At 54.5% G+C, this 26,377-nt stretch overlaps 2 protein-coding genes across 5 annotated transcripts in view; both read left to right on the top strand.

Annotated features, from left to right (window-relative positions):
* Ramp1 (receptor activity modifying protein 1) overlaps nucleotides 1-11,994 on the top strand; it is a 30,176-nt gene extending 18,182 nt beyond the window's left edge. Inside the window, 1 exon segment of the mRNA NM_001173009.1 lies at nucleotides 11,553-11,994. Coding sequence (NP_001166480.1) covers nucleotides 11,553-11,808 — 256 coding nt within the window. The 3' untranslated portion in view covers nucleotides 11,809-11,994.
* Nucleotides 11,995-21,703: 9,709 nt separating this feature from the next.
* The window catches only part of Ube2f (ubiquitin conjugating enzyme E2 F (putative)), a 39,018-nt gene continuing 34,344 nt past the window's right edge, over nucleotides 21,704-26,377 (top strand). The window contains exons 1-3 of one of the 4 annotated variants that reach the window (XM_005005695.4): nucleotides 21,709-21,863; nucleotides 22,777-22,885; nucleotides 25,911-26,040. In XM_005005695.4, the coding sequence (XP_005005752.1) occupies nucleotides 25,923-26,040 (118 nt within the window). In that variant the 5' untranslated portion in view covers nucleotides 21,709-21,863; nucleotides 22,777-22,885; nucleotides 25,911-25,922. Of the gene's footprint in view, nucleotides 21,864-22,776; nucleotides 22,886-25,907; nucleotides 26,041-26,377 lie in introns of all 4 variants that reach the window. The other 3 variants (XM_003474573.5, XM_023566965.2, XM_005005696.4) reach the window with 3 other exon arrangements.

The following is a 26,377-nucleotide window of genomic DNA, read 5'->3' as shown; positions in this document are numbered from 1 at the left end:
GAGACAATCGTGGTGGGCAGGGGATGGCTGCCCGGGAGCAGGGCCAAGAGTGCCTTCTCTAAGGCCCATCCCGAAGGCAGCCTGTGAGGCCAGTGTGGGTGCTGTGAAGCCGAGGCAGCTTGGCCTGGGGTTGGGTCCCTCAGAGCAGTGCTGGCCCAGCATCTCATGGGTTGGCAGGATGGGACGGTGGCAGAAGTGATCAGAGGGGAGGTTTTAACTGACATTCTCAACTGCAAGCTGCTGTCCTCTCAGCCTAGGCCAAGGACCTCACCTGGTTCCCTCGCCCATCTCTCCAGGCCTGCCTCCTCCACCTCGCCACTGGCAAAAAAAAACTGTCCCGGGCCCAGGGCCCAGGCCCTGCAGCCCTGCAGCCGGACTCTGAGCATGGCAATTGCCACCTCAGCCGTCCCTGGTCCCCTTCCTTCTGCTGCTGCAGGCAAGTGTGAGGATCCAGGCCAGGGCTGGGAAGTGGCTGTGCTGTGATATGAGCTGGTTCCCCGGAAGCCTGAGCCATTGGCCTTGAGGGCCAGCAGAGCCAAGCACACAGGGATTCGCCTCTTCACTTTGGAGAATAAGCCCAGGGCTTGTTAAGTTGCCCCACTAGTCTCAAAGCTGTGATCCTCCTGCCTCAGTTGTCTCAGTCACTGGGATGATAGGTGTGGGCTACCTCAAACAAATTATTTGGATTATGTCTTGTGCTTGTATTTCATCTGTGTTTATTTGTCACACAGCCTTCAGATTTTTCAGTTCACTCAAAAACACAATTTTTTAAATGTTTAGTAACCTGTGTATTTGGGTAAGCCTCTGTCTTTGTTCTGTCTGGGCCTTGCTCGCTTGGAGGCTCGCTCACTCTCAAAAGGAGCTGAGGAAGCCCGTTCATCCCTGGTGTGTGGGCACACGGTGACAGCTCTCAGGGGACAGGCCGGCCCTTAGCTCCTACCCTGATTTTCTGGCTCTGGGTCTTATCTTTTACCCTCTCTCTGATTCCCCATTTCCTGAGATGTGACAGAACCATTTGGCTCATTGCTGTCACTTTGCCACCTGAGGAAGTCCTCCGATGCTTCTCTGGGAGCTCAGCTCTCGGTGCAGGGCTCAAAGCCCCAGCTTCCTTCCTTGTAACCCCCACATGGGGGTCCAGCTGGCCGCCTGCACTGTGCCCGCCGCAGTGTACCTCAAGGAGACATGCAGGTTCCATAGCTTCCACATCCTCTGCTTGGGAGAGGCTGCAACCCGGGTCATTTTGGCTTTTGTACTTTTGTCTCGATTTTCCTGGAGCCTGGTTGCACATGGTGAATATGGACTTGAAAACGAAGCCCAGTCTCTGCCTGAGGTTCCTGCTTCCATCTGGACACCACCTGCTACGGGTCCCCAGGTTTTCTGCGTGGGAGAACGTGAAGTCTCCCGAGGTCGCCGTGTTTAACGTTTCTGCTCTTTGCCCCACAGCACTCTAACCGGGTACTCTGCTCTGGGGCGCTGTCACTATGCTGCCCTCAGCGATGCCTCTTGCATGGCTCCTCGCCAGACGCCGCTTGGCCTTGACTGATGCTGTGTCTCATATGAGCCCTGAAACCCCAGAGCTTGGCTCTTTCGCATCTTCCTGTAAATTTCTGTTTTAATTATCACCCTGGCAAACAGTTTTTTGCTTGGTATTTTTTAATCCAGAGAGTCAGCGAACCTCTTGCCAGTGGAAAGGGCATCGTGCCTGTCCTGTGTTCTGTCTTCAGCCTCCCTGTTTTTTGTCTTTTGGTTTGGTTTGGTTTGGTTTGGTTTGGTTGTTTTGAGACAGGGTCTCGCCATGTAGTCCAGGCTGGCCTCGAACTCACTGTGATCCTGCCACCTCAGCATCTCAAGTACTGGGTCTACAGGCAGGAGCCCCCTTGCCCGGCTTGTGTTCTTGAGTGTCCTGTTTCTGCGGTTTCTCTTCTCCCCGTTGTTGATCGTGTTTTGTTCAATGAGACTGAAATGCTGGCAAGTGTTCCTCCCCTGGCCAGTCGCGAAGTGTGGACAGATGGACATTCTTGTTCTGTGTTTTCTCATTAATCAGACCTTGCACTCTGGCCTTCTCCCTGGAGAGGCAGGGCTCTCTGGGCTCTGGCCCCCTCCCTCTCCCTAAGTCTCAGCCCCCTGCTCCCTCTCTCTTCTGAGACCCCCACTTCCCTCTGAGCCCTGGATGCTCTGGTTGGGTCTTTGTTCCCCTCTGATGGCCGCACTCAGTGTCCCCTGTAGCTGGTGGCCCATGGATTCTGGGTTCTGTATCAGCAGAGAAGGCAGCAATTGCAACAGATTGACAGATTTTCTTAGCACCAAGAATCCAACCAGCACCTTGCATGTGCTAGGCAAGCGCCCTAACACTGAGCTACATCCCTTGCCCTTTTGTTTACCTTCTATTTTGAAACAGGGTCTTAACTACATTGGCCAGGCTGTTCTTGAACTTGAGATCTTCCTGCCTCAGCCTCCTGAGTGGCTGAGATTACATGAGATTACAGCCACGTACCGTATGTCAGTTTCTGTCTCTTTCTCTCTGTTGTTTATCTGACTCCTCCTTTCTGGCATGGCCGCTAGCAGCATGGCTTTCAGTTTAGGATAATCATGACTTGCTATGCCAATAGCCTCACTCATCATGAGGCTGCCCCATGTGTGTATCCCCTGTGGGAGGACCTCATGCATCTTGTCCAGTCCTCTGTCTGAACTGGTCACATCCCCCTAGCCATTAGATCACCTCCTGGGGAGTTTTCCAGACCACCTGTTCTTGTCCTGCCTCTGACTCCCAAAATCCTCTGGCTGGGATGCTGGATGGACACTCTAGCATTGACACTCTAGTTGCCTGCATCCCGGCCTCCTGGGTGGATTGGCCTCTACCCCAGGAAGCCAGCTCTCTGCGCTCATGGCTGGAAGGCGGCCAAGCAGGTGGGACACAGTGGCATGCCAACCAGCCCAGGCAGACACATGTCTGAGGAGGCAGGACAAGTGCCGGCCCCCCACTACCACCACAAGGTCTCCTTCAGGCTCCAGGACTCAGACACAGGATCCCAGCAGCAGGGACATGGCCATGGTAGTGGCCACAGAAGCTGGAGCAGTGCAGAGTCCTCTCTGCCTTCCTGAAGCCCATACCCTGGCCCCGCAACCTTGGACCCCACCTGTCCTGGGGTAGTCCCCAAAGCAGGTGAGACTGCCTCTCGGGCTCTCAGCTCAGGGCATAGAGAAGCCACAGCCACCCTCTTTCCCTGGAGGCTGTCACCCTTCCTCCTCTGGGCAGTGGCACTTGAAGGCTTGTACCTCAGTTTCCCACTTGTCACTTCAGGCTCTGGCAGCTCCTGCTGCACACGCTGTCCTCATCCTCAGCTGGGTGCTCCCCTCCTGGCCGGGTTTGCCTGCAGGTCACGGCTGCAAGGCGTCTACACCTGTGCTCAGCACCAGGCTGAGCTCCCCTTGGGCAGGCACCACTTCCACCAGTCAGTGATGGGAGGTGATCGAGGGGCCTGCAGGTGCTGGGGCAGGGCGAGCAGCTGTCCCTCTCCCAACCTGGCACCACAAAGTCTGGTCACAATAGGTCCGGCAGAGCTGGGTGAGGACGACAAGCTGTAGGGTGCAGGGGACCCTGTGGGGAGAGAAGAGGGCTCGCTTGAGAGCTGGGAACCCTCCAGGAGATCTCGAGGCTCAGGCAGCCTTGGGAAGCACAGAGAGCCAAGGTGCCCCTTCCTTTCCGCCTCCCATGTGGTTACAGGAGGACAGTGTCCCTGGGCGACAGCCTCCAAATACAGTGTCCTGGCTGTCACGCCTAATCCCAGGGCTTGGACACATGGCACGGCCATGTCCCTGGCAGTGCAGAAGTGCTTTGGTCCCAGCAGGCCTCACAGCTGAACTTGGGATTGTCCCCTCTCCAGGCTGGGTGTCCCCAACAGCAACAGGGGCCCAGAAGAGCCCTCAGATCAAGTGAGGTGGAGGATCTCATGTGGCACCCAGTGTGGCCGCAGCTCAGTGGCCACGTCTGACCGGCGCTCTCAGCCCACAGGGGCCAGGATGGCTTTGGCTCGGAGTACTGGGACCCCACTGCCTGGCCTGGCTTGGTGGCTGGGGCTGCACCTGGACTAGCACTGCCATAGGGAGTTGGCACTGGCTCTGGAGACTGCTTCCTCCCTGCTGCGCAGAGGCGGCCAGGTCTATCCCACCTGGAGCCGATGGGTAGAGGTGAGGGGGTAGAGAGGAGAGGAAAAGAAGGGGTCCCTCCTGGACAGGTACGGGGACCCCAGGACTGGTGACCCCTGGGACTTGGGAGGACAGGCCAGCCTGGGCACAGGCCACATCCCCCACCTGTAGTGGTCATGGGTGTCCATCGGTCCCTTGAGGCTGGGTGTCTACTATCTCTACACCTCTGTGGCCTTTCTTCTTCCTGCAGTCTAATCCCAGGCTCTGAGCCCTCCCTGGTCCCCAGCAGCACTTGTGGAGTGTCTGGGGCCTCAGTGGACAGCACTGCCACCCTGCTGTGTTCTCTCCAGAAGAAGCCCAAGTCCCCTGTGTTAGTGGCAGACACCTTGCTGGGCGCCTGCTCTATGTGAGGGGTGGGAGCATCACCTTCTGCCCAGGTAGAGACACAAAGCCTCCAGCCCAAGGACACACATGGCTCGAGACACGTCCAGCCCCTGCTCCGCTGTATGCTCCTGGGGAGGGGCACCAGGACCCACAGGGACAGCCCAGGGAGGAAGGTGGACAGCAAACAGCAGCTGCACCAGGGTGAGAGGACACTGTGGGGCCTCACAGGATGTTGCTGTGGCTGCATCCCCAAAGTGGGAGTAGAACCAGGCCCAATGGCACACGTCTATAATCCCAGCACTCAGGAGGCTGAGGCAAGAGAGTCACCATGAATTCAAGATCAACCTGAACTGCAGTGTCCATGGGGAAAGCAGCAGACCCGAAGGCCCAGAGTGGGTTCCCTCTGGCTGGACCAGGCTGTGAGCAGCAGACCTGGAGGGTCAGAGTCCCTGCCTGGTCACCAAGGGCACACAGGAGAGCCAGAAGCAGCACAGCTGGTGTGCCTATTGCTCCTGTCCCAGAAGGCTACCTGGAGCAGGTCCCCCTGCCTGGGCCGTGCAGAAACGAGGCCTCATGGGAAGAGCAGGGTTGGTGGAACCCCAGCCAGAAGCTCCACACGTGGCTAGGGTGAGGCCCAGTTCTGGGGACTCCAGGGCTGCATGCGGAGCATCCTCCGCAGGGTCACCCAGAGCCCTGCTCCAAAGCCTCCCTTTGTCCCCAGGGCACACGGTGGCCCATGGAGACTTCAGTGCCTCTGTTGGGCAACGACCCCATGTGTGCCCAGTGGGCCCTGGCACCCCAGACCGGGACAGTGGCTTTGCAGAGGCAGAGGAAGTACATGCTGGCATCAGCCGCCTACTTTGGGAAGGTCCTCTGTGACTATTTTTGGAAACTTGAGAGGGAACCCAGACACCAAAGCGGAAGCCACCAGGGAGAAGACAGACCGGACACCTCAGGACAAAAGGAGCTGCTGCTGGCTGCTGGGACACCTGCGGCCCAAGGTTGATGCCAGGGGGGCAGCTACCAAGAGAATAGCAGCAGCCCCAATGTGCTTCCGTCTTGAGACAGAAAATTCCCCACGCAGAGCTCAAATTTGCAGTCCTCCTGCCTCAGCCTCCCAGAGGGCTGAGATTACAGGTGTGTGTCATCACTCCTGGTGGGGCCTTTTAAAATCAGAAATAAGTGCTGAATTTTAATCAAACACCATCTTGACTTGTGCTGAGGATGGCTTGGTTCCTTCCTTGATGTGCCGAGGTGCCATGATTTACAGATGGGTCTAGCGCATCCCGGTGACTACATGCCCTCCATGTTACTACATGTCCTGAGGGCCATGTGCCCACTCCATGAGGGCCCACCCAGGAGGCCTGGGGTTGGCCCCGCACTGCGTACCTGAGCCCGAGAGAACTAAAGCATTTTTAGTAGAGGTTAATAAAGAAAATATTTTAAAAACACTTCTTGTTTCCAGGAAAAAATAAAGCCAGGTCTCATAACAGAATAGCTATAGAATAACAGTGGTTAATGCACCATGATCTTAAAAGAACGGTGAAGGGGTACAGACTGAGAGCCAGAACAAAGTACAAGCCAGGGAGAAGACAGAACTTCCTTTTCAATGAACAAAGGAGGGCAATAGGATAAATGAAACAAATTAGCATCTGTCTTAGGTTGTTGTTGTTGTGTTTTGTTTTTGTTTTTTATTTTTTTGAGATGGGCCTTGCTGTGTAGTGCAGGCTGGCCTGGATCTCATAGTAATCCTCCTGCCTCAGCCACTTGAGTCCTGCAATTACAGGTATGTGCCACCACACGCAGCAATATATCAACATTTTAATATTTATTAATGGCCTTGAAGTATTTACCCTTTGGAAAGCTTTTATTTTTTAAAGTACTTATTTTATTTGCATTTGTTTTTGTTTAGTTATAATAAGATAATGTATAACTTTTGCTCAGAATTCAGTTTTGGACCTATTCCACTGATTTTCTGTGCAGCATCACCATTTATTTTTAAGAGATTGTGGCTGGATTTTTAATCACATTCTTAGGGATTCCCCACATTATATGTGATCTTGCATTTCTAGGGATTCTATTTTTTTCATTACTCATCTCTTACTACTTCTTTAGCTTTTATCACTCTAGTCCAAGAGCATCCACTCTGGGCTCTGCTCTGGGAATTTCTTAGCAGCCTCCTGAGACTCTGGGGCTTTTGAAGGAGATGATGAGTCCTGCAGGGCAGCCTCAGAATCGGTTCCTTGTAGAAGTTTCCATTCCCATTTTGTGCTGCTCTGGGAAAAGGCAGGAAGTGCCCTCTCCAAGCAGGGCTTGGGATGCAGGAAGATGGGGAGCCAGGGAGGGGGTCCTACTCTCCTGGGGGGGTCGCCCAGGAGCAGGGAGGGATGGGGTGTGACTCGGCACCTTCTTGCAGGGTCTTCCTAAAATGGGGGTTTTAAAATGCTATCTATTTATTTAGAGACAGGGTATGCCTGTGCAGCCCAGGCTGGATCTCCTTGTCTCAGCCTCCTGAGTTCCGGGATTACAAGTGTGCACCACCATGCCCAGCCCTAAATGAGCTTTCTTATAGAATTATGAAGACAGCGAATGCTCACTGTAAAAAGCTTGACAAATCCATAACAAAAGTAGATGGGCCACAGCCTGTTCCTCCCAGCCAGCCTCTCCCACTGCACCCCTGTCACCGCACCCCTCATCCTATCATCAGTCTCTTCCCTTCAGCCCCCCTCAAGCCTCAGGTGTCTGTAACTGGGCCTCCTGGCTGCCGATTTCCTTCAAGTTCCTAGCTGAGTATCAACCAATGGCCTAAATTTCTTCTAATATCACCTCACAGGCTGCGCAGTGGCACCACTTACAAAGCCTTTCCAGAGTCCCAGTGTCTGCCGTCTTTCACGGTCTTCCCTGCAATCAGTGCCTTCTGTCAGGACTTTTGTCCGTGTTTCACTTTCTTTCCAGTATTGGGCATCAGAGCCAGGGCCTTCACACTGAGCTGCATCCCAGCCCTTTTCTGTTTTTTATTTTGAGTGAGGGTCTCACTGGGTCACTGTCCAGGCTCAGGCTGCCATCCTCCTGCCTCAGCCTCCTAGAGTGCTGGGATGACAGGTGCGCATATACGCCAGGCTGTGTGCAGAGCTTGTAACAGGACAGTTCCCAGAAACAGAGTCACGAGACCAGAGGGGTCTCCAGGGTGTGGCTTCCAAAGTGTTTTCCTGACTGCCATAGTGGACAGCACCAGTGCAGGGCCAGGCGGGCATCTGCTCACTTAACCATTTTCCTGCCTTCTCAATGCTCATCCTCGAGGCTTGGCCCTGGCTATGGATGCTGTGTCCGGAGGATACAGAGCCCTGGGCCCGAGGCTCCCAAGTGTGGCCAAACTTCCCCTCTGGGCCATGGCACTTGGCAGCCTGGCAGGCAGGTGGGTCCCCTGGCCGTGCCAGATGCTGCCGGAAGCCAGCAGGCTGTGACCTGGCTGTGGCAGAGAGAGGCGCTCAGAGAGCTGGGCCCAACCCAAAGCAGTTCCTCCCTAGATCTGCGGATGTGGACACGCTGCCTGGGCGATGCTGACTTACAGGACCGGAATGTGTGCCCACGGGAGCCCCACTGGCCTGCTGGGAGAGTGAAGAGGAAACTTCCGGGGTGGATTGCCTGATTTTTCTGTTTGTTTGGTTTGGTTTTTCTGAAGTAGGATCTGACTCTGCAGCCCAGGCTGGCCTCAGACTCCCTGCAGTCCTCCTGTGTCAGCCCCTTGAGGGGTGCTGGGATTACAGGCATGGGCCAGCATACTTAACTGGGTGCCAGTTCTGTGCCAGGCCCTTCATCTGGCTGATCATGGTCCACCCTGTTCTCTGTGGGGCACTTGTCGCTTTACTGTCATGTAAGGAGACCGAGGTGCCAACAGGCACGGGAGGCCCCTCGCCACTGGGGCAAAGTGGGTGCAGGCCGGGGTCAGACTCAAGGAAGCCGTGAGTCTGGAGCCCGTGCCTGCCGCAGATATGGGTGCAGGGCAGAAAGTCCTGGCCGAGAAGGTGGTGAGCGGGCTGCCCGGAACTGAGCGTCCAGGGCTATTTTGGGTCCCCAGCCAGGGCTGCTGCTGCCCCACCCCGGTGGGGAGCCATGTCACCTCCTCCTCCCCCAGCGCCAAGGCCTCAGCTGTCAGTGTCGTCAGCAGCAACTACACTGGGCTATTTTTAGACGATGCTGGCGGCCACCTAGAAGCCCGCATACCAAGGCGCCTCCGTGGGGCCCAGCCTGGGGACAGTGGTGACGGCGGCCAGCTGGGACCTGGAACCTCTCCCAAAGACATCTCAGCCCATGGGTGCAGCGGGTCCCAGCGGGCGGAGTCGTTCCAACCAGTGCTGTGCCCCAACCGACCACCAGGGGCCGCTGCTCTGCGCGTATGGGTCCTGGCGCCGGCCGGCCAGTCCCCGCTCCCCCCCCCCGGCCCCCCCCCCCCCCCCCGCTGGTTTCTTCCACTTCTGCTCTCTGGGGGAGGACATGCGGGCCAGGCCTTGCGAGCATGGGGGCAGCCACAGCCCTGTGCTGTCCTGTGTGTTACAGGCACGTGGCCACGGACAAGACCTTGGTAGGTGTGTGCACAGTTGATTTATGGCTGTTGCTCCATTTAGGTAAAAAAGTAAAGACACATCTTTTGACTGTCTTCCTTGTTTACTATTTCTGGAGCTCTTCATTCTCTGGGCCCAAAATTTTTCCTGGAAGCTGGGTGTGAGGCTCACACCTGTAATTCCAGCACTTGGGAGGCTGAGGCAGGAGGGCCCCACAAGTCCCAGGCTGGCCTGGGCTACACAGCTATCTCAGAAAAAGAGATTCCTCCAGGACCCTTGTTCTGGGTGGAGATCTTTGACACCCCTGCAGCACACATCTGCTGGCCAGTCGATCACCCTGCTGCTTTTTTCTGTGGAGATCTTGTCTTGGTACTCCGTGTGGTGGCCCTGGATTCCAGGCTGCCTGCCGAAGTGTGGGACCTCACCGGCTCCCTGGTCTTCAGTCAGAAGCCACTGTTATTCCACAGCCTTTGTTGTGTGGGTCTTTTTCTTTCCCGAGTGACTTCTAGAGGCTTCATTGGTTTCCTAGTGGTTCGGCCTCGCCATGTCTTTTGTGGTTGTTTGCCGCTGCCGGTCTCTGTTCTCATCCATCAGGATGAGATGGGTACGTGATGGAGCGTCTCAGCAAGCATTTCAGGGGTGTTTTTTTTTTTTTTTTGGTGGGAGCCTCATGGAGGCTGTGCTGATTCACCTTGATTCTTTGTGGTGCCAGGGACAGAGCCCAAGGCCACACCACACAGTCACACACACACACACACAGTCTTTCTGAATAACCCAGGCTGGCTTGGAACTCACATCAATCGTTCTGCCTCAGCCTCCCGAGTGCCAGGATAACAATCATGTGCCACCGTATGTTCCCATTTCTGGAAAGTTCCCCAGGTCCCCTTCTGGAAACGACATAGTCCTTGGCTCAGGTTAGCAGAGAGCCTGCATGGTGGCCGGGATGCAGGATGCCAGCCTCCCAGAGTCACGTACACCCCACTCAGCAGGGTTAGGTGCATGTGAGGACACCATATGGCACCCACCCCCAGCCTCAGGACATATGATGCTCAGACCTGGGCCTGCCTGTGATGAAGCAGGAGGGGCTGCTGTTGTGGATGCCCCACAGGCCAGGGGACTGTGAGGACCCAGGGACTTGGGGACTTGGCAAAACCCAGCAAGAGTTACCTCACGACCGCCAGGGCGCACTTGTGCCCTTCCAGGTGCACACCAGTCCTGTAGTAGGTGTGAGGGGGACCCAGTGCCCTAGAGGAGCACAGGCTGTCCAGGCAGGGAGGTCTAGGAGCTGGGTGCAGGGAGGTCAAGGGCCTGTGGGGACCATGGCATGCACCCCAGCCCCTCAACCCTGCAGCTTTCCCGGAAAGTCACAGCCATACCCCAGAATCCTGGGCCAGGCACACCACCATCAGTGACAGCCCAGCATGGTGGTGTATGCCATGAATCGCAGCTGTGGAGGCTGAGACTGGATGGTCGCTGTGTTATCCAGGACCAGCCTGGATAACATGATGAGACCTGTCCCAAAAAACAAAAAGAGAAAAGAACCAGGGACACTGGTGAAGTGCCTCTAAGACTCCTATACAGCCATCGGGCCCTGAAAATAGGCCCTGCCTCCCACCCCATGAAGGCCCTCTGTCCTGAGTCCACAGCTGTCACATCCAGTAAGAGGTCCAGAGGGACGTGTTTGGCACCAACAGAGCCAGGCATCCCAGGTTCAGTGTCCTCTGTGCTATGGGGACACCAGATTCCCACATCCTTGCCTGGAAAGGGTGAGCAGGGCCATGTGCAGGACTGCCTGGGACTCGTTCCGCCTTGGGAAGGGAGTCAAGCCCAGTGCCTGAGGGACAAGAAAGGCCGCTGAGGGGGGCACCCGCTTCTCTGGCCCACTTATACCCTGGGCCAAGAACTGGGAGTCCTGGGACAGACCCTCTGCCAGCTGGGGAGCTTGCCATCCTGGCGTCTCCAGGAACCCTTCTCCCACAGACCCGCTGGTCAGCACAGTACCTGACCTGCTGCCCCGCTGGTGGCCCCAGTGCAGTGACCTATGGGTAAAACTCCAGCCACTCCTGAAGACAGGGTCACACACATGTCAGACAGTCACCACGCAAAGAGTGACACAGAATTGGACACCCACGGGACAGCATGGACCCACACGGGCCCCCCCCCCCAACGCTCAGCACTGCCTGCCCCGACAGTCACCTGTCCCCTGGGGATGGCCCAGGAGAGTCTGTGGGGAGGGACCTGGGGCTGCCCACTGTCACCTACGTCAGGGACACAGCAAGAACAGGGCACAGCCGGGGCCCCTGGCTCTGTCCCCTCCTGGAGCTCCTGACCCTTAGGCCTGCAGGTGTCCAAGGGTGCAGGACACGGGAGGGCAGGGGGCACAGACTCCGCCCTCTTCCTGGCTCTAGGGGGACAGGTTGTGCCCTGCAGGGTCCCTGATGCTCCCTTCTGCCCCCACAGGAGCTATGGGGAGCTCACCGACTGCACCCGGAACCTGGCCGAGCGGCTGGGCTGCTTCTGGCCCAATGTGGAGGTGGACAGGTTCTTCGTGGCCGTGCACCGGCACTACTTCCGCAGCTGCCCTGCCTCTGGCCGTGCACTGGGGGACCCACCCAGCACCATCCTCTGCCCCTTCGTCGTGCTCCCCATCACGGTGACCCTGCTGGTGACGGCGCTGGTGGTGTGGAGGAGCAAGCGCGCCGAGAGCATCGTGTAGCCAGGAGGATGGGCGTGGGCCTGCCCAGCCGCCCCAGGTGACGTCCACTGGCCACCCTGGCTCAGAACCCCATCCTGTCCCTGTGTGCTGCTGCCCACCACTGTGCTCCGCGCCCCAGCCCAGACCTCATACCCCGTAGACGTGTTTGTGGATGAGTAGTCGTGATTAAAAAGCTGCTCTCAAACCAAGGAACCATGTTTTTTTGTGGGTTTTTTTTTTTTTTTTTTTGGGTGGGGGAGGTTGTTGTGGTGGGTTTTTTTGGCCTGGGCAGATATAATCTGTCACTGGGGGATGGGAGGAGGACACAAGCTCTCCCTGAAATCCCTGTTCTCATCTCGGGAACCTCTAGCTCCAGTCATCCAGTCCCTCGCCCATGGCACAACACCCCCCCCCCTCACCCTGTCCAGAACTGGAAGCGGACTGCAGTCCTGTGAAATTCCCAGGGAGGCCCTGGCACAGAACAGACCCGGCCAGGGGGGGCTGGGATGGCCTGTCCCCGCCCACCACCCCCAGAGGCCGTGACAACTGGAATTGGGAAAATCAGACCTGACGAGTGCTCGTCACGGAAACTCACAGGGGAAAAATGAGTTGAAAGTCACAGAATCCAAAAATGGCAAAAGAAAGGGAGGGAGTGCAGCTTGGGAAACGGGGTCACTGGTGTCTTCAGGCTGCTTGAATACATGAGCGTGGGGGCAGCAGCCTCAGAGGGTTCCAGAAACCAAGCCACAGCTCTCACTGAGATTATCTTCCATCCACCGGTGTGGCAAGGCAGACTTGGGGCAGGAGAGGGCCAAGGTGCCAGGCGCAGAGTGGGCTTGGGGCTCAGGGACCCCATGAATCTACCTCTCAGTCCTTAGAGCTACAAAACCATGAGGCCTTCCTGAAGGAGGAGTCCAGCTGTGTCCTTCAGGGGGTGCAAGGTGCAGCAAATGAGCTGGATGGAGAACTCATAGGTGCCCAGCAAGAGAGCAGTGGTAGAGACCAGGACCTTGCCCCAAGAAAGGTGAGATTTTCCTGCTGATCCAGAATGGGGGTGGGGGGGGGTCTTCTCAACTTCTCACTGGGGCCTGGAGGTCCTGTCCCCTCCTTCTCCCTCTCCTGCCCCACTCTCCCCCTTGTCCATCTCCATCTGAGCCCAAGGACATCCAAAGCTGTGGAGAGACTGACAGTGTTTTAGCCTGACAGGGTCCCATGCCCTGGGCAAGGCTAGGAACTGTACAGCCCCCTTTCCCATTCTCATTGAGGTCAGAAAGTTGATATTTGTAATCCCACGGAATTGAAATCCTGGTGAGTTAATTCCAGTCTACCACCTCCAGTACAACCCACGGTGCAAATAAGACACTAAAACATATTTGTAATCACAGGCAACCAAACCAAGGGGTCTTTAGTCCAGCAAAGATGGAGGCTTATTGGAACAAAAGCCACAACCCAGAGCCTAACCCAGATTTTATTAATTTGTGAAGAACAGAGTGGATGAAGGACAAGTGACTGTAAGAATGGCAGAAATTAGGTGAGTACTGTGAGCTGAGCTAGCTAGGAGGTCAGAAAATATCTCTGCAGTATGCAGAGAGGAGGATATTCAGGAAGATCAATCTGCATCACACAACTGAGGTAGCACTTAATGTTTAAGGGATGGTGCTTCAGTTTCTGATGTGCAAACTTCTTCTGCCCTGGGAAATTGTAGCCTCTTTCTCCAGGCTTGAAATCCAGTTGACAGCCCTGGAGCTGTGTGGCTCTGCATCCTACTGAGCTCAACCATTTAGAGGGAGACAGTGAGACAGGGAAACAGGCCTGTCACTTAGCTTCAAAGATCATCGTCAAGCCACTTGAAGGGCTTTAAGCAATGCAGATAGGGCTGGCTGAGGTACTGATATGTAATCCTCAGTAGCAGCTGCAATTTCCTGTCTCCTCACATCATGTTTCTTATAATTATTTGAACCCAGCGGGATGGCAGAACCAGGCAGCTCCAGGGATGTCAGCTGGGTATGAGCCTCAAAATAAGAGGCTATGACTTCCCAGAGTAGAAAAGTCCATATTAGAAACTGAAGCAGCATCCTCCTAAATTCACTCACATGCTATCTCAATTGGGTTATGCAGCTTGGTCTTTCTGCATATCTTTCTCCCTGCAGATTTCAAGGTGCTCATTTGCTCTCCATCTGGCCAGCTCAGCTCACCTTGCTCACGTAATTCCCACCATCCTCTCTGTCACTCATCCTTGAACCACTCCCTTTTTTACCAGGTAATAAATTGTGGGAGAGGCCTTGGATCAGGGCCTTCATTCCATGTGTCCTCACCTGGACTAGACTCAGGCCCCCTCGGCTGCCCCTAACTGTAAATATGTCTTAGTGTCTTTATTCTCACTGGGTTGCACTGGAAGTGGTAGATTGGAATTAATTCTTTGGAATTGCAATAAAGTATCAATGGAATTACAAATATAACTTTCTGAACTTCAAGGTGAATGGAAAAAGAGATTATGATATTTTCAAGGGTTATAATATACAATGCTGGGATACAATAATGGTGAGCAGCCGGACCAGAGGGGATGAGTGGGTTTGGGGTGCAGTCACAAGGTAGAAAGTTAGTGCTGTACCTGGCCTCACCACTGGAAGTGAGGTGACCACAATTCCCCCAGAAAGCTGGTAAGTGTTTATTCATAGTACTACTTTTCCCTTCTAGCAGTTTATCCCCAGGACTTGAGTAGAGAGGCCCAGCTTGACCCAGAGTGTTTACAGAGCATGGTGGAGACCAGGGCTGCCAGGGATCTGGCTTCCAGGAACTCCCTGTGATGCCTGGGCCATGGAGCCTGCACAGGGGGCAGAGTTCCCTGGAGAAGGCAGGTTTCCAAACAGGAAATCGAGGTGACCTCTGTGTCAGCATGGCTGGAAACACCCCCTCAGGTCAGGTCACTCCATACCCCAGACCCCCAGCAGGAAGTGGGGAGGCCCAGGCAGACACAGGCAAGGGGGCTGAGTGCATTTTTTCCTCTCTGATAACTGTGCCTGGGGGAGGTGACAGTGTGAGTCACCACCCAGGGACACCCAGGGACAGAGTTTAGGCTTCTTCAAGGCCTTCTTCCAGAGGGGAGGGCCCAGGATGCTAAGGAGTGGGCGGAACCCTCAGACTGTCCCCTGCTCTCTGGTGTGAGGGGCACAGTGGTCCCTCGGATGCCTGCACGGGGAGGAAACCCACGGCCCAGCACAGTTCTAGGCATTCAAGACAGGGAATGGTGGCTCACACCTGTGATCCCAGCACTTGGGATGCTGAGGCAGGAGAGTGGCTGTGAGTTCAAGGCCAGCCTGGGCTACACAGTGAGACCCTGTCTCACAAAAAAAAACAATGGACACTACAGAGCTGTATGCTGCACAGCCTGCAATACTGACTGCAACCCAGCCATAGCCCCTGCCTGGTCATGGCCCCCCAACAGAGCCCCTCCCCAGGAGGAGGCCTCAGGGCTGCCTCCCAACCACAGGGCAGGCAGTCGGCATCAGGGTACCTCCTATGATGGCACCTGCAGCCCCACACTGCCCACCAAGTACAAGCCACTGCCCAAGGAGGCTACTCAGGTCGTCACCTATCACCCTCCCTGTACCAGAAGCAATTCCAAGCAGGTGGCTGGCACACAGTGTCATCCCAAGGCTGAAACAGGAGGATACCAAATCTGAACCCAGCCCAGGCAATTTAGAAATTCAGTGAGACTATCAGGAGATGAGAAATAGAAAATGCTAGGGATGTGGATAAAGGCAAGGTCCTTTGTTCAGTCCCCAGTATAAAACAAAACACTCAGGAGCTTAGCCAGGCTGGCAGAAGCAGCAGAGGAGGAGGTGGCTATGCCAGCTGGAGCTTTCAGGGAGGCCACCCAATAAGGCAGCCAGGCAGGAGAGAGCAAGGCGGGTGAGAGGGACGGGCGTCACCCCTAGCTGCACACCTCACCATTTCTGCCTGCCAGACTTCTTCGCAGACCCATTTCACTGGTGGGGACACGAGGCACAGATAGGTGACAGCACTGACCAGGTGTCCCCATGTGGGTGCTGGCGCCAGGTCTCTCTGGCCCAGAGCAAGAGAATAATCAGGAACTGGGGGCTGAGGAGGAGGAGGGAGAGGAGGAGAAGGACAGGAAGAAGAGGGGAAGGGAGAGAGAGGAGGGGAGGAGAAGAAGAAGGGTGGCTTTGGCTGGTGGCTCTGCAGGGCTGTGGGGTAACATCCCCTGTGGGACCCCTCCTCCCTGCCCAGTTCCGCTGCAGCCACCTCTGCTGGCTCCTGCCTGTCCCTGGACAAGGCCCAGGGTGCTCTGCTCCTTCTCTTGGGAGAAGGAGCTAGCAGGACACCTGTTCGCGCCTACTTCTCAGGAGGGCTGAAAGCCCAAGCCTGTGATCCAGCACTGATGGAGGCTGAGGCAGGAAGATCACAAGTTCAAGTCCTATCAGGGCAATTTAGCAAGAGCCTGTCTCAAAATAAAAAATATAATCAGAAAGGCTGGGGCTGTAGCTCCGTGGTGCGGCAGCCTGGGTTCACAAGGAGCAGGAGAAAAATAGACAGCGATAGAGGGAAGGGAAGGAGGAAAGAAAGAAAGATGGAAATGGTGGCAGGGGGCCACAAGCCCCGCACCCCTCCTCAAAAGCCTCATCTCTTCGGACTGAGGATTCATTCCTGCCTGGGCTGCCAAGCTTGGCCTGCGGCCACTGGGAAACACAGACAACCCCTCCCCTTACTCCCCCTTCTCTCTTTTTCTCTTTCTTCTTTCTGACCTGAGGCACATTCCCTGCGAGAGCCCTGAGTGCCAAGGAACCCACAATGCTCCATGAACCAGGCACCGCCACTAGCATGCTGGGTAAACTCGGGTCCAGGGTTCAGTCCCAGGATGGACACCTGGCCCACCATCCCTCAATCTCATCTTTCCTTGTCACCAGAATGCCACTTAAAATCTTCTTCCGTTATGGAAATATCTTGTAAATTGTGGAAAATACAGGCAAACGCAACAGTAAGCCTATGGGTCCTTCCGAGCAGATAATTTTTAACATTCTTTTTGACACATGGCCTTCAAACTTTAGCTATAGGCACAGAGATGATAGGCAGACAGAGACAGATACTTAGAACAGTGGCTCCTCCTGTTTTGTAAATCACTTTTTCAATTTCAAAAAATATCTTTTGGCAGCCAGGGGAGAAGGTGCAGACCTGTAATGCCAGCACTCAGGAGGCTGAGGCAGGAGTATTACTGTGACTTTGAAGCCAGCCTGGGCTTCATAGTGAATTCAAGGACAGCCTGAACTACATGGCAAGATCTTGTCTCAGAAAAATGAACAACAAAAAAAAATCTATTTCCTTTTGGTTGGGAGCAGCAGCAACTTGAGGCAGGAGGATCTCAGGTTTGAGGCCAGCCTGAGTGGTGTAAAGAGCTCTCCTCTCAGGCCTAAAGAGCACCAGGGATGTGGCTCGGGTACAGCCTTTGCTTAGCATGCTCGGGGCACCTGGGTTCAGTTTCTGGCACCACAGACAAATACATAGGGTGTTTTTTTGTTTTGGGGGGTTATTTTGATACTGGGAATCGAACTCAGTTGAGTTGACAGTCAGGCCTTGTGCTGCTGGGCTAAATTCCTGGCCCAAGATGGGGTTTTTCTGTATTGGGGTATTAAACTCACAACTTTGTACTTTGCCATACAGGCCCCAGCCCAAGATTTTTAAATGAGCACAGTCTTCATTTATTTCTTTTTTTGGTACCAGGAATTGAACTGAGGACCTTGTGCTTGCCAGGCAGGCACTGTGCCACGGCAAGCACATTTGTCATAAGCTCCTAACGGCAGGGTTTGACTGGTTCAGTGCTATTTATAAATTATACTCAGTGTGACTCCTTTATTTTCCTTTCTAACACAGATGCTTAGCTGTAGGAGTCTGGGTTCAAGGGGATCCTTGAGCTGTGTATAAACAGCACCAGATGGGTCATGCGAGGCCGCACCCCTCACACCAGTGTGACAGTTTCCACTCGCCAACACTCGTGCCAGAATGGGTATCACTTCCATTACAGAAAATGAGAACGGGGGGGGGGGAAACCCCACCTCTAATCACAGGGGAAGGAACAGACTCTGTCCACTCAGTTCTCATTCCACATCTGTGACTGCAGGCAGGCCAACTCCCCTAGGGCCATCGGTGACAAGAGGTTGAGGCAGGAGTGCAGGGACCACGCCTGGTTTGTGGGGGTTGTGAGTAATCTCCAGATGATGTGCACTCTGCAGCCATGTGCAGAGGTCTCGTTAAAACACTGTGATTTTACACAGGCATTGGAGCATCCATAGACTGTGGGCCTGCAGGGGACACTGAGGGACAGCTGTGTCTGTGTGTGTACCCCTGTGTGCATGGGAACACGCATGCAGGGACACACAGCAAGTTATGCCACACCAAATTCAGATCCAGAAGTGCAACAGTGAGCAGAGACATGGATACCACAGCCAGGATTTGGAGGCAGATTTATTTTACATGGTCAGGCACTGATTAGGGTCACTCCCAGAATATCAGGTCCCAATCTCTAGTAGTTTTGGGCTTATATGGGATAGGCAAGCAGGAAGTACAGAGGCAGAATGGCTTGTCAATAGGGGATGGGTTTATACAGTGTGCATCACAGTGCCCAGCTGTTTCTATGAGACAAGAGCAACCGCAACTGGAACAGGAATTGTAACCTGGGCAACTAAGAAACTGAAGAAACCTACTGGCTGGGGGCGCATTTTATGTGCAGAAGGAGACAGGATGAGATGATCCACACTTCACGACAGTGCTTCTTTTTGTTGTTGTTGTTTAGTTTTGGGGGGGGGTTGGCCTTAAACATGCAGTGATCCTCCTCTGCCTCAGCCTCCCAAGAGCTGAGATTACAGTTGTGTAGCACCATGCCTGGCAGGAATCTACTGCTTTTATCAAAAAATGTAAACAATAGAGTAAAATTGTCTAATACTTAGAAATTGGCAAAATGTATTCATGACCCTATTTAAAGAATGCTAGTTTTGGATAGAATCACTTTTTACTGTCTTTCCAGTTATCAATCTTCGTTCTTCCATTGTAATTTTAGTTTTTTTGTAAAATACACTGAAACTGATCCAAGAAGAGGGGGGAAAATGTAAATATCATTATCAGTAAAGAAACAGAAGGGGGAAAGGTCCTATGAGGCTTACACAAGGAAATTCTTTAAAGAAAAAAATGTTAAGGGACAAATATTTTCAAGGATACTTAAACCATTCCAGAGCTTAGAACAAAGAGGACTTGCTGATCATGTCCATGAAGAAAGTACTGTTAAGGGGCTGGGGGTTTAGCTCAGTGGCATAAGCACCTGCCTTGCATGCAGGCGGTCGTGAGTTCGATCCCCGGCACCAATAAAAATGAAAAAGACAAAAAAAAAAAAAAAAAAAAAAAAAAGAAAGTACTGTTAATACCAACCACCACCAAAACAGCAAACAGAACTAGAACCAATCTTGCATAGGATTATGGGTACAAATATCCTAAATAAAATAAATGCAGAATTCATTTGCTCATTAAAAGAATAACATATTATGGTGAATAGGGTTTATCCCAGTGACACAATAGTGGGTCTATAGAAGGAAATTTTCAGCTGGGTTTGGTGTACAGGCCTCCTCAGCACTAGGGAGGCTGATGCAGGCCGTCTGTATGAGTTTAAGGCCCAGCTGGAGATGTACAGTGAGTTCAAGGTCAGCCTGAAGTACATAGCGAGCCCTTGTCTCAACTCCACCTAAATATGTGTAATGGAAATTTTAACTTGCAAGGAGATAGCAGTTGAAACGGACAAGTTTCACACTCACTTAATAAATAATCTGAGTAGACCTGTGACAAAGAAGTGTGTGCATAACAGGATTTTCCAACCAGCAAAACCTCGCACCAGCTTGCAAATTCTAGTCCAGTCTGGGCAACTGAGAAACTTAGCAAGATGCTGTTGCAAAATGAAAACTAAAAAGAGCTAAGGATGTCACTCAGTACAAAGGCCTGGGGTTCCCCCCACAGCTGGCGGTTCACTGATCTCGCCTGCATCTGCAACCCACTGGATGCCAAGACCCTTTGCAGGTTCGCCTCCTCCATGTGCTCAGCAGGGTGGGGTCTGGGATAGAGGTCAGTCTGTCTGGCAGCCTCCTGGAGACTGTGACAGCCTGAAGTCCCCTTGCAGGTCGCCTCTGCTAAGCATACTTCTAGGCTTCGCTTGGTTGTGCGCCGGGCGCCCCCTGGTGCCAGCTCTGCCTGCAGGAGCCATGCCTCAGGAAGACTTCACAGAACAGCCCTGGGGATTGTGGGACCCTGTGGGCGTCCGGAGCCCCAGCAGTGCCACAGCACGCAAGGCCATGCCAGGGTGGAAAGCTGAGGCAGGAAAGGCCCACCCTGGGTGCCTATCACCTGAGCTCTTTTTGTTCCCTGGAAAGTGCCCCCACCTTGGTGCTCCAGGGGCCTGTGGGGTGGACTCAGGGGTGCTGGCTGCTCCAGGATGGGCATCACAAGTGGGACCCCACCACGAAGGGGCACTCCACAGAGCATGGGTTGGAGCCACCATGCCCCAGATTGTCCTGTCCTGGTGGCCATGGCCAGACCGGAGGATAAACAGCTGCTACGAGGGGGGCACCTGAGCACTTGGATCCCTCCCAAGGTTTCCTGATGTGGCCACGGAGAGCGACAGGGACCAGGCAGCTCCCAAGCTCTTGGGGGCTGGAAGCGCAATCTGGGGCCCATTGGCCCCAGCACTCACAGCCAGAACCTGGGAGGGCAGGGAGCTGCAGGGGAAGTCACCTGGCTGAGTACCCTTCCCCACCGCTGTCTCAGCCATGGGTCCGGTTTAGAACAAGGGCCTTACACTGGAAGGCAGTGTCTGCCTGTCATTCCAGCACTTGGGCGCCGAGGCAGGAGGATGGCAGTGGCTTCCAGACCAGCCAGTGCCACATCGTGAGACTGTCTCGAAAACCCACAAAGAAACAAAAGAACAAAGCCCTTGACATCCCAACCACATGGGCGGTCCCCAACAACCCAAACTGCTAGGGTTCTATAAGTGCAGAGCTCTGTTTCTATCTCTGCCCCATGCTGCAGCCCCAGGCTAGAGAGCCGTGGGACCTGCGTTTACAGAAGAGGCCAGACCCCAGGAATCTCGGCACTGTGCCCCAACTTTGAGAGGGCTGACCAGAATAAAGTGAGGTTATTAAAGCGAGCCCTAAATGAGTCTGACTGACGTCCTTGTTTTTGTGTTTTTGAGACAGGGCTTCACTATGCAGGTCAGGTTGGCCTTGAACTCACTTTGTAGCCCAGGCTGCCTTTGAACTAGGGGGAGCCTCCTGCCTCAACCTCTCGAGTGCTGGAATTACAGGCGTGCACCACCATGCCCGGTTTCAAACAGATTTCTAAAGTAAATTTAAGGAATTAAGAGAGATACGGGCAGGAGAGGGTGCTCCCGTGCGCAGGTGGCTACCGCACATCTGATCACCTCATGCCCTAACCCTGCGCTGCAGGCTGTAGAGGTCCGCTGGTTCCTTGCACTTGAGCACTGTGCTCGTACTCCGAGCGCTTAGCTCGCCGAGGCGGTCAGCTCTAGCGAGGCGACCCTTCTGGAATGGTTAGGGGGCAGCCGACCTTCCGCACACCGCGAAATGAATGGACGAAGGAACTCTAAGCAGATACAGTGGGCTCCGGCTCTCACATCCGGAATCCCAAGGAAGCCCCGCCCCCACTGCCAATAACCAATCATCACGGGCCGTGGGCTCCGGGTCCGCCTCTCGCCGCGCCTTGTACCAATGAACACAATCGGAGCCACAGTGAAGTTCCGCCCTGCTTGGGCCCCCGCACGTTGCTGTTGCGCACGAGGCTCTCAATAAAGTTTTCTACGGTTTTGAATTTTTTTTTTAAAGCGCCCGCAGCGGTCGCAGCAGCAGCGGGCGAGAGCGTTCGAGTCCCCGCCCCGTCACTTCCGGTCCCGCGGCCGGGAGCCGGTGCGGCTGTGAGGGGCCGCGTCTCGCCGCCGCCGCCGCCGCCGCCACCTGGCGGGGCACGGTGTTGGGCGCTGGCCCGCCTCGCTGTGTTGGGGTGCCCAGGTGAGGGGCGGGGGCCTCGGCGGGTACGAGGGCGGCCGGGGTTCTCGGCACCGGTACTCGGGCTGCCTCAGGCCGCGGGTTTCTCGAGCCGGACGCCGGGAGGAGCCGCGTGGGCAAGGCCGGGTTAGGGCAGCCTCGCGGGCCGGGGCAGTGGGGAGCCGGATCCCGTGCCGGACCGAGCTGAACCGCGCCCGCGGCCGCGGCCGGCCAGGCCCCGCAAGGTCACTGCCGGCCCGGACTGCGGTTCCGCTGGGGCGAAGAGCGCGGCGCCCGCTCCGCGCGGTCCGGGGCGCGGCCTGCCCTGCTCAGCTTTTCCGCGGTGCAGGCCGGGTCGGGCCCGCCCGGCGTCGCGCCCCTCTGGCCCGGAGCGGGGTCGGGCAAGCCGGAGCGGCCTGAGGAGGGCACGGCGCACGCCAAGTGGGATCTGCCCGTCTGAACGGGGTAGGGCCAGGTGGGGCTCCAAGGGAGGGCGCCCCGGGCCCGGCTGTCATATTGAGTAGAAGCTTCCAGAAATGACCGAGGCGCACGGCTTCCTGGATGGGCAAAGAGGTGTAGAGGAGGGAAGAGACTCAGAGGCATGGGCACCCGTGTGGAATGTAGGGCTTAGGGACCTCCACTCCATGCCTGCCATTCAGACAGAGGGGGAAGCAGATTGACTGCTGAAAATAATACGGGCTGTACTCAAGTGGGCAGTCAGCTAGACTGGCAGGCTGGAGGCCCCTGACTGCCATTCTATAGGATCCGTGGGTGTGGACTGATCTGGGCCCTTGGGCTTGGGGCTGATGCCCCCTGGTCTTCTGCAGTTCTGTCGTTTGTGCTTGGTCTATGGGGAGGAGAGGAGTGGCCCTCACCCTGAGCTGGCTGGCCTCCAGTGCCCCTGCACTAATGACATGGCCTGATTTCACCACTGCAGGCCAGAATTCGGAGCAAGCATCACTTGATGAGACTGGTGAATAATGCTGGTGAATCTTCTCCTTGGGACACTCTGAAACCAGGTCCACCCAGAGGAGGAACTTAACTGGGTCAGTTGCAACTTGTAGAAATTAGTGCCTGGGTGTACTGTTTGCTGTGGCTGAAAGGTCTCTGAAATGCTGTCACAGTCAGTGTCACTTGTGGGAAAGGGGAAGTTTAGTTTTAAGCTAGATCCTCAAAAAGTGAATATTGAAGTGGGAGGGAATGTTGAAGCAGCTGCAGGTGGTCAGCTGACCTCTCCACAAGTTGAAAATTTTTGTTTGAAACTCTTTGTATAGATTTGATTCTGCTGCTAAAGGAAACGTTTCCAAATTAGGCTGTGGTTTATCCCTGAAGTGGCGTGTGATAGTGATGCAGATAGAGTCAGAGGTGGTCACCATATTCACATATTTCTTAAGATATGTAAGCTTTCCACACACCAGTGTTATTTTCCTTCCTGCCTTGTCCAGTCTCTCAGCCAAACGTGTTCTCTTGAGGGCCACAGACTTGCTGAAGATAAAGCCAGGAATCTGACCTCCTCTGGGGGGTTGATTATAGAGGCTCATTCTCTGCGCACAGAGAGGAAGCCAGTGTGGTATAAAAGCTGTGGGCACAGCTAAAGCTCACAGCACGGCGGAAGTGGCTCAGTGGTGCCTCTTCCTGTGAGCAAGTGGCTCCAGATGTGCCCGTCTTCAGGAGCCAGAGCACACCCGTGCTCAGGTCTGGCTTTTCCTCAGGGCTCTTTGTAATTCTTCCACTCTCTGTGCTTTGAGTTTTGCTTTTCTCCCAGTCTGCACCACTGAAGGTAGCTGGACAATGCATACTTGGTTGTCTCTGAATGGAGCCAGTGGGTGGCTCCCTGTTGGCTTATGTCAGGTGACCCTCACTCACAGATAGCAGGATCAATGTGCTGTAGTCTGGGCTTGTGGGAGTGGATGTGGCCGGGGTCAGGCACTGACTTGTGATGCAGAGTTTCCTGACACATCTTCCCAGGTAGAGGCAGAGGCAGAGAGCTCAGCTCTAGATGGGAAGCTGCTTGGTAGCTTGGGGACCAGAGCCTCCACCCATTGGTGTCCCTCTTTCCCTTGTGAAATGGCTGCACCAGCTGAAGGAAGTCCCTAGGCCCTGGGTGAAGCCCGGGTGTGTGCGCTCACATTTGGAGGCTCAGCTCTGGCGGGTCCCCCTAAAGAAGAGGCGTGGAGGAGTGGAACTGAAGGAACTAGGATCAGGTTTGGGTTTTTTCCTCACATTTTTGTGAACTGTATTTGAGATATAATGGAGGCACACATTGAAAACATGTGACCTTGATTTCTACCTGACTGACCACACTCTGGGTCTGTGCCCCAGGGGAAACTAATGTTTCTGTGATGACTGCTCCTAGCAGTCTTGGTGGCCCATTATCTGGGTTCCACATGGTGAAATGGTGGGCGAGGGGAAGCAGGCTGTCCCAGGTTTGCAGTTCTGAGTGCTAACAGCGGTCCTTTAGAGCATGTGGACAGGTGCTTGCTAAGGAGACCAGGGTATGCGTGTGTCCGAGTCCTTAGTTCGGCAGCAGACCGTTCAGAAGAGAACATTAAGTGTACTGTTCTTGTGCTAGAAAGGATAGAAAACAAACCTCATAGTTTTTTTGTTTTTTTTTTTAATACCAGGGATCGAACTCATGACTTCACGTTTGCCAAGCAGGCACTTAATGCTACTGAGCTAAACCCCCAGCCCAACCTCACAGTTTTTAGGGGTTACACAGAGGCTGCTGCGAGAAGCGTGTAAGGTATCAGGTTAAAAATGGTCTAAGATACCAATGAAGAGAAGTGTATTCTTACATTTTAACTTTGGGGATCTTTGCCTCAAACCACAAGTCTGTGCTTAAATCAGGCTGCAGCTGGGAAGTTCAGGTCATTTTCTACTGAAAATACCAGAATGGTGCTGAAGGAAATGGTGTGAAAATAAGAAAGGAAATTAGGGAAATGCTGGTGACCAGTTTTTTTGTTGTCACTCAAAAAGGGTTCTAGAACAAAGCAGGAGCCTGAGGTTAGTGGGATTTGATGTCAGAAACAGAAGGCAGTTTATTGAGGATGTTTGTATCCTTGGGAAGCAGCAGCACCCCCATGAACGGTGGCCCTGGTGACAGTGACACATCAGCTCCCTTGTGGTGACAAGGTGGAGGGTCTTGATCCTGGGGGCGAGTCTCAGTGGAAAGGTGTTTGTGCCTTGTTTGGTCTTTTCTGTCCTTGCCTGCACTTGTGTGGGCCAGAAGCCCCACTGCAGAGAATGGAGTTCGGGCATTAATTACAATTTAGTCTTGATGTTGCTGTTGCCAAAAATGTAAATAAAATAGGCATCGCAGGGGCAAAGGTTCTGCCCACACCTTTGTGAAAGGAAGCCAAAGCACAGTGCTGAAGGAAAGTGGGGCACTGGTGGCCCTCTTGGCCTGGAGCCTGGAGCCGGCGCTGCCCTTCCTGATGGGTGGCTCTAGCCTGGAGGATAGGCAACCTACTCAATGGACAGTGGGCCCTGCTGGCGGAGAAGCTGTGGAGGCCCCAGCCTCAGTTACTTTCCTTGTGGCTGAGACACAGGGCCTGGCACCTGCGGCTTCCAGAAGGGGAGGTTTATTTTGCCCCCAAGTAGGAGTGTCTGCTGGAGGTCATAGAGAAAGAACTATCTAACTTAGGGAATGGAGAGGGAAGGGAGGAGCTAGGCAGGGAAAGAAGCCCTCCCAGGCCACGCCCTGAGCAGCACCTCTTCTAGCAGGCCCCTCCTCTGCTGCTGTCCACAACTGAGTTGCCCATAACCCGGGTGCCTTCCAAAGCCACCTTTGAGCATGATCCAGGCCATTCCAAGACTGCGTACTTGACTCACACCCAGGGCCTGGCACTGCTCGGGTGTCCAGGTAATGGTCAGTGTGAGACTCCGTTACTGCACGTTTTAATTCATGCATAAAGCTTAGACTTCCAGAGCATGGCACAGAACTTAGCTGTGCTTCTGATGAAGGAATCCAGTCTTACCCGCGTGGGCAAACTTCATCTGTGATGGGTTTCAGAGGGGAACAAAGCCTGTGGGCTCAGCACCTCACCCCACCCTCACCCTGTCTTTCAGCAGAAAGTGGCAGTAATGCTAACACTGGCCAGCAAACTGAAGCGGGATGACGGTCTCAAAGGGTCCCGGACGGCAGCCACCTCGTCGGACTCCACACGGAGGGTGTCTGTGAGAGACAAGCTGCTTGTGAAAGGTAATTGTGATCCATGTGAGCTGTATGTGCGTCCTGTGTTAGGAAAGATTTTGAGTGTAATCACCTGTCACCTATACTGGGAGGACTTGTAGGTGGCAGGATTGCATTTTGGTATGGAAACTGGCATGGAGCGTGTCCTTTGTGGGATCTGCCAGCGTGAAAGAGCAGGGCTGTGGGAGTGGCAGGCTGGAGATGGGTTTCGGGGTGCCATTGCCACCGTCTGCCCTGCTATGGTCCGGTGCACAATCCAGCTCAGGTGGATGGAGCTGGGCATTTCGGCACTCTTTCCTGGTGTGTTCAGGCAGGGACTCAGTCTGTGAACCCTGTCTCAGGCCCA

This window comes from Cavia porcellus, unplaced genomic scaffold, assembly GCF_034190915.1.
Source record: "Cavia porcellus strain 051 isolate PalLab524CR breed Dunkin Hartley unplaced genomic scaffold, mCavPor4.1 scaffold_26, whole genome shotgun sequence".
Lineage (NCBI taxonomy): Eukaryota > Metazoa > Chordata > Mammalia > Rodentia > Caviidae > Cavia > Cavia porcellus.
This window is presented reverse-complemented; position numbering and strand designations above follow the sequence as displayed.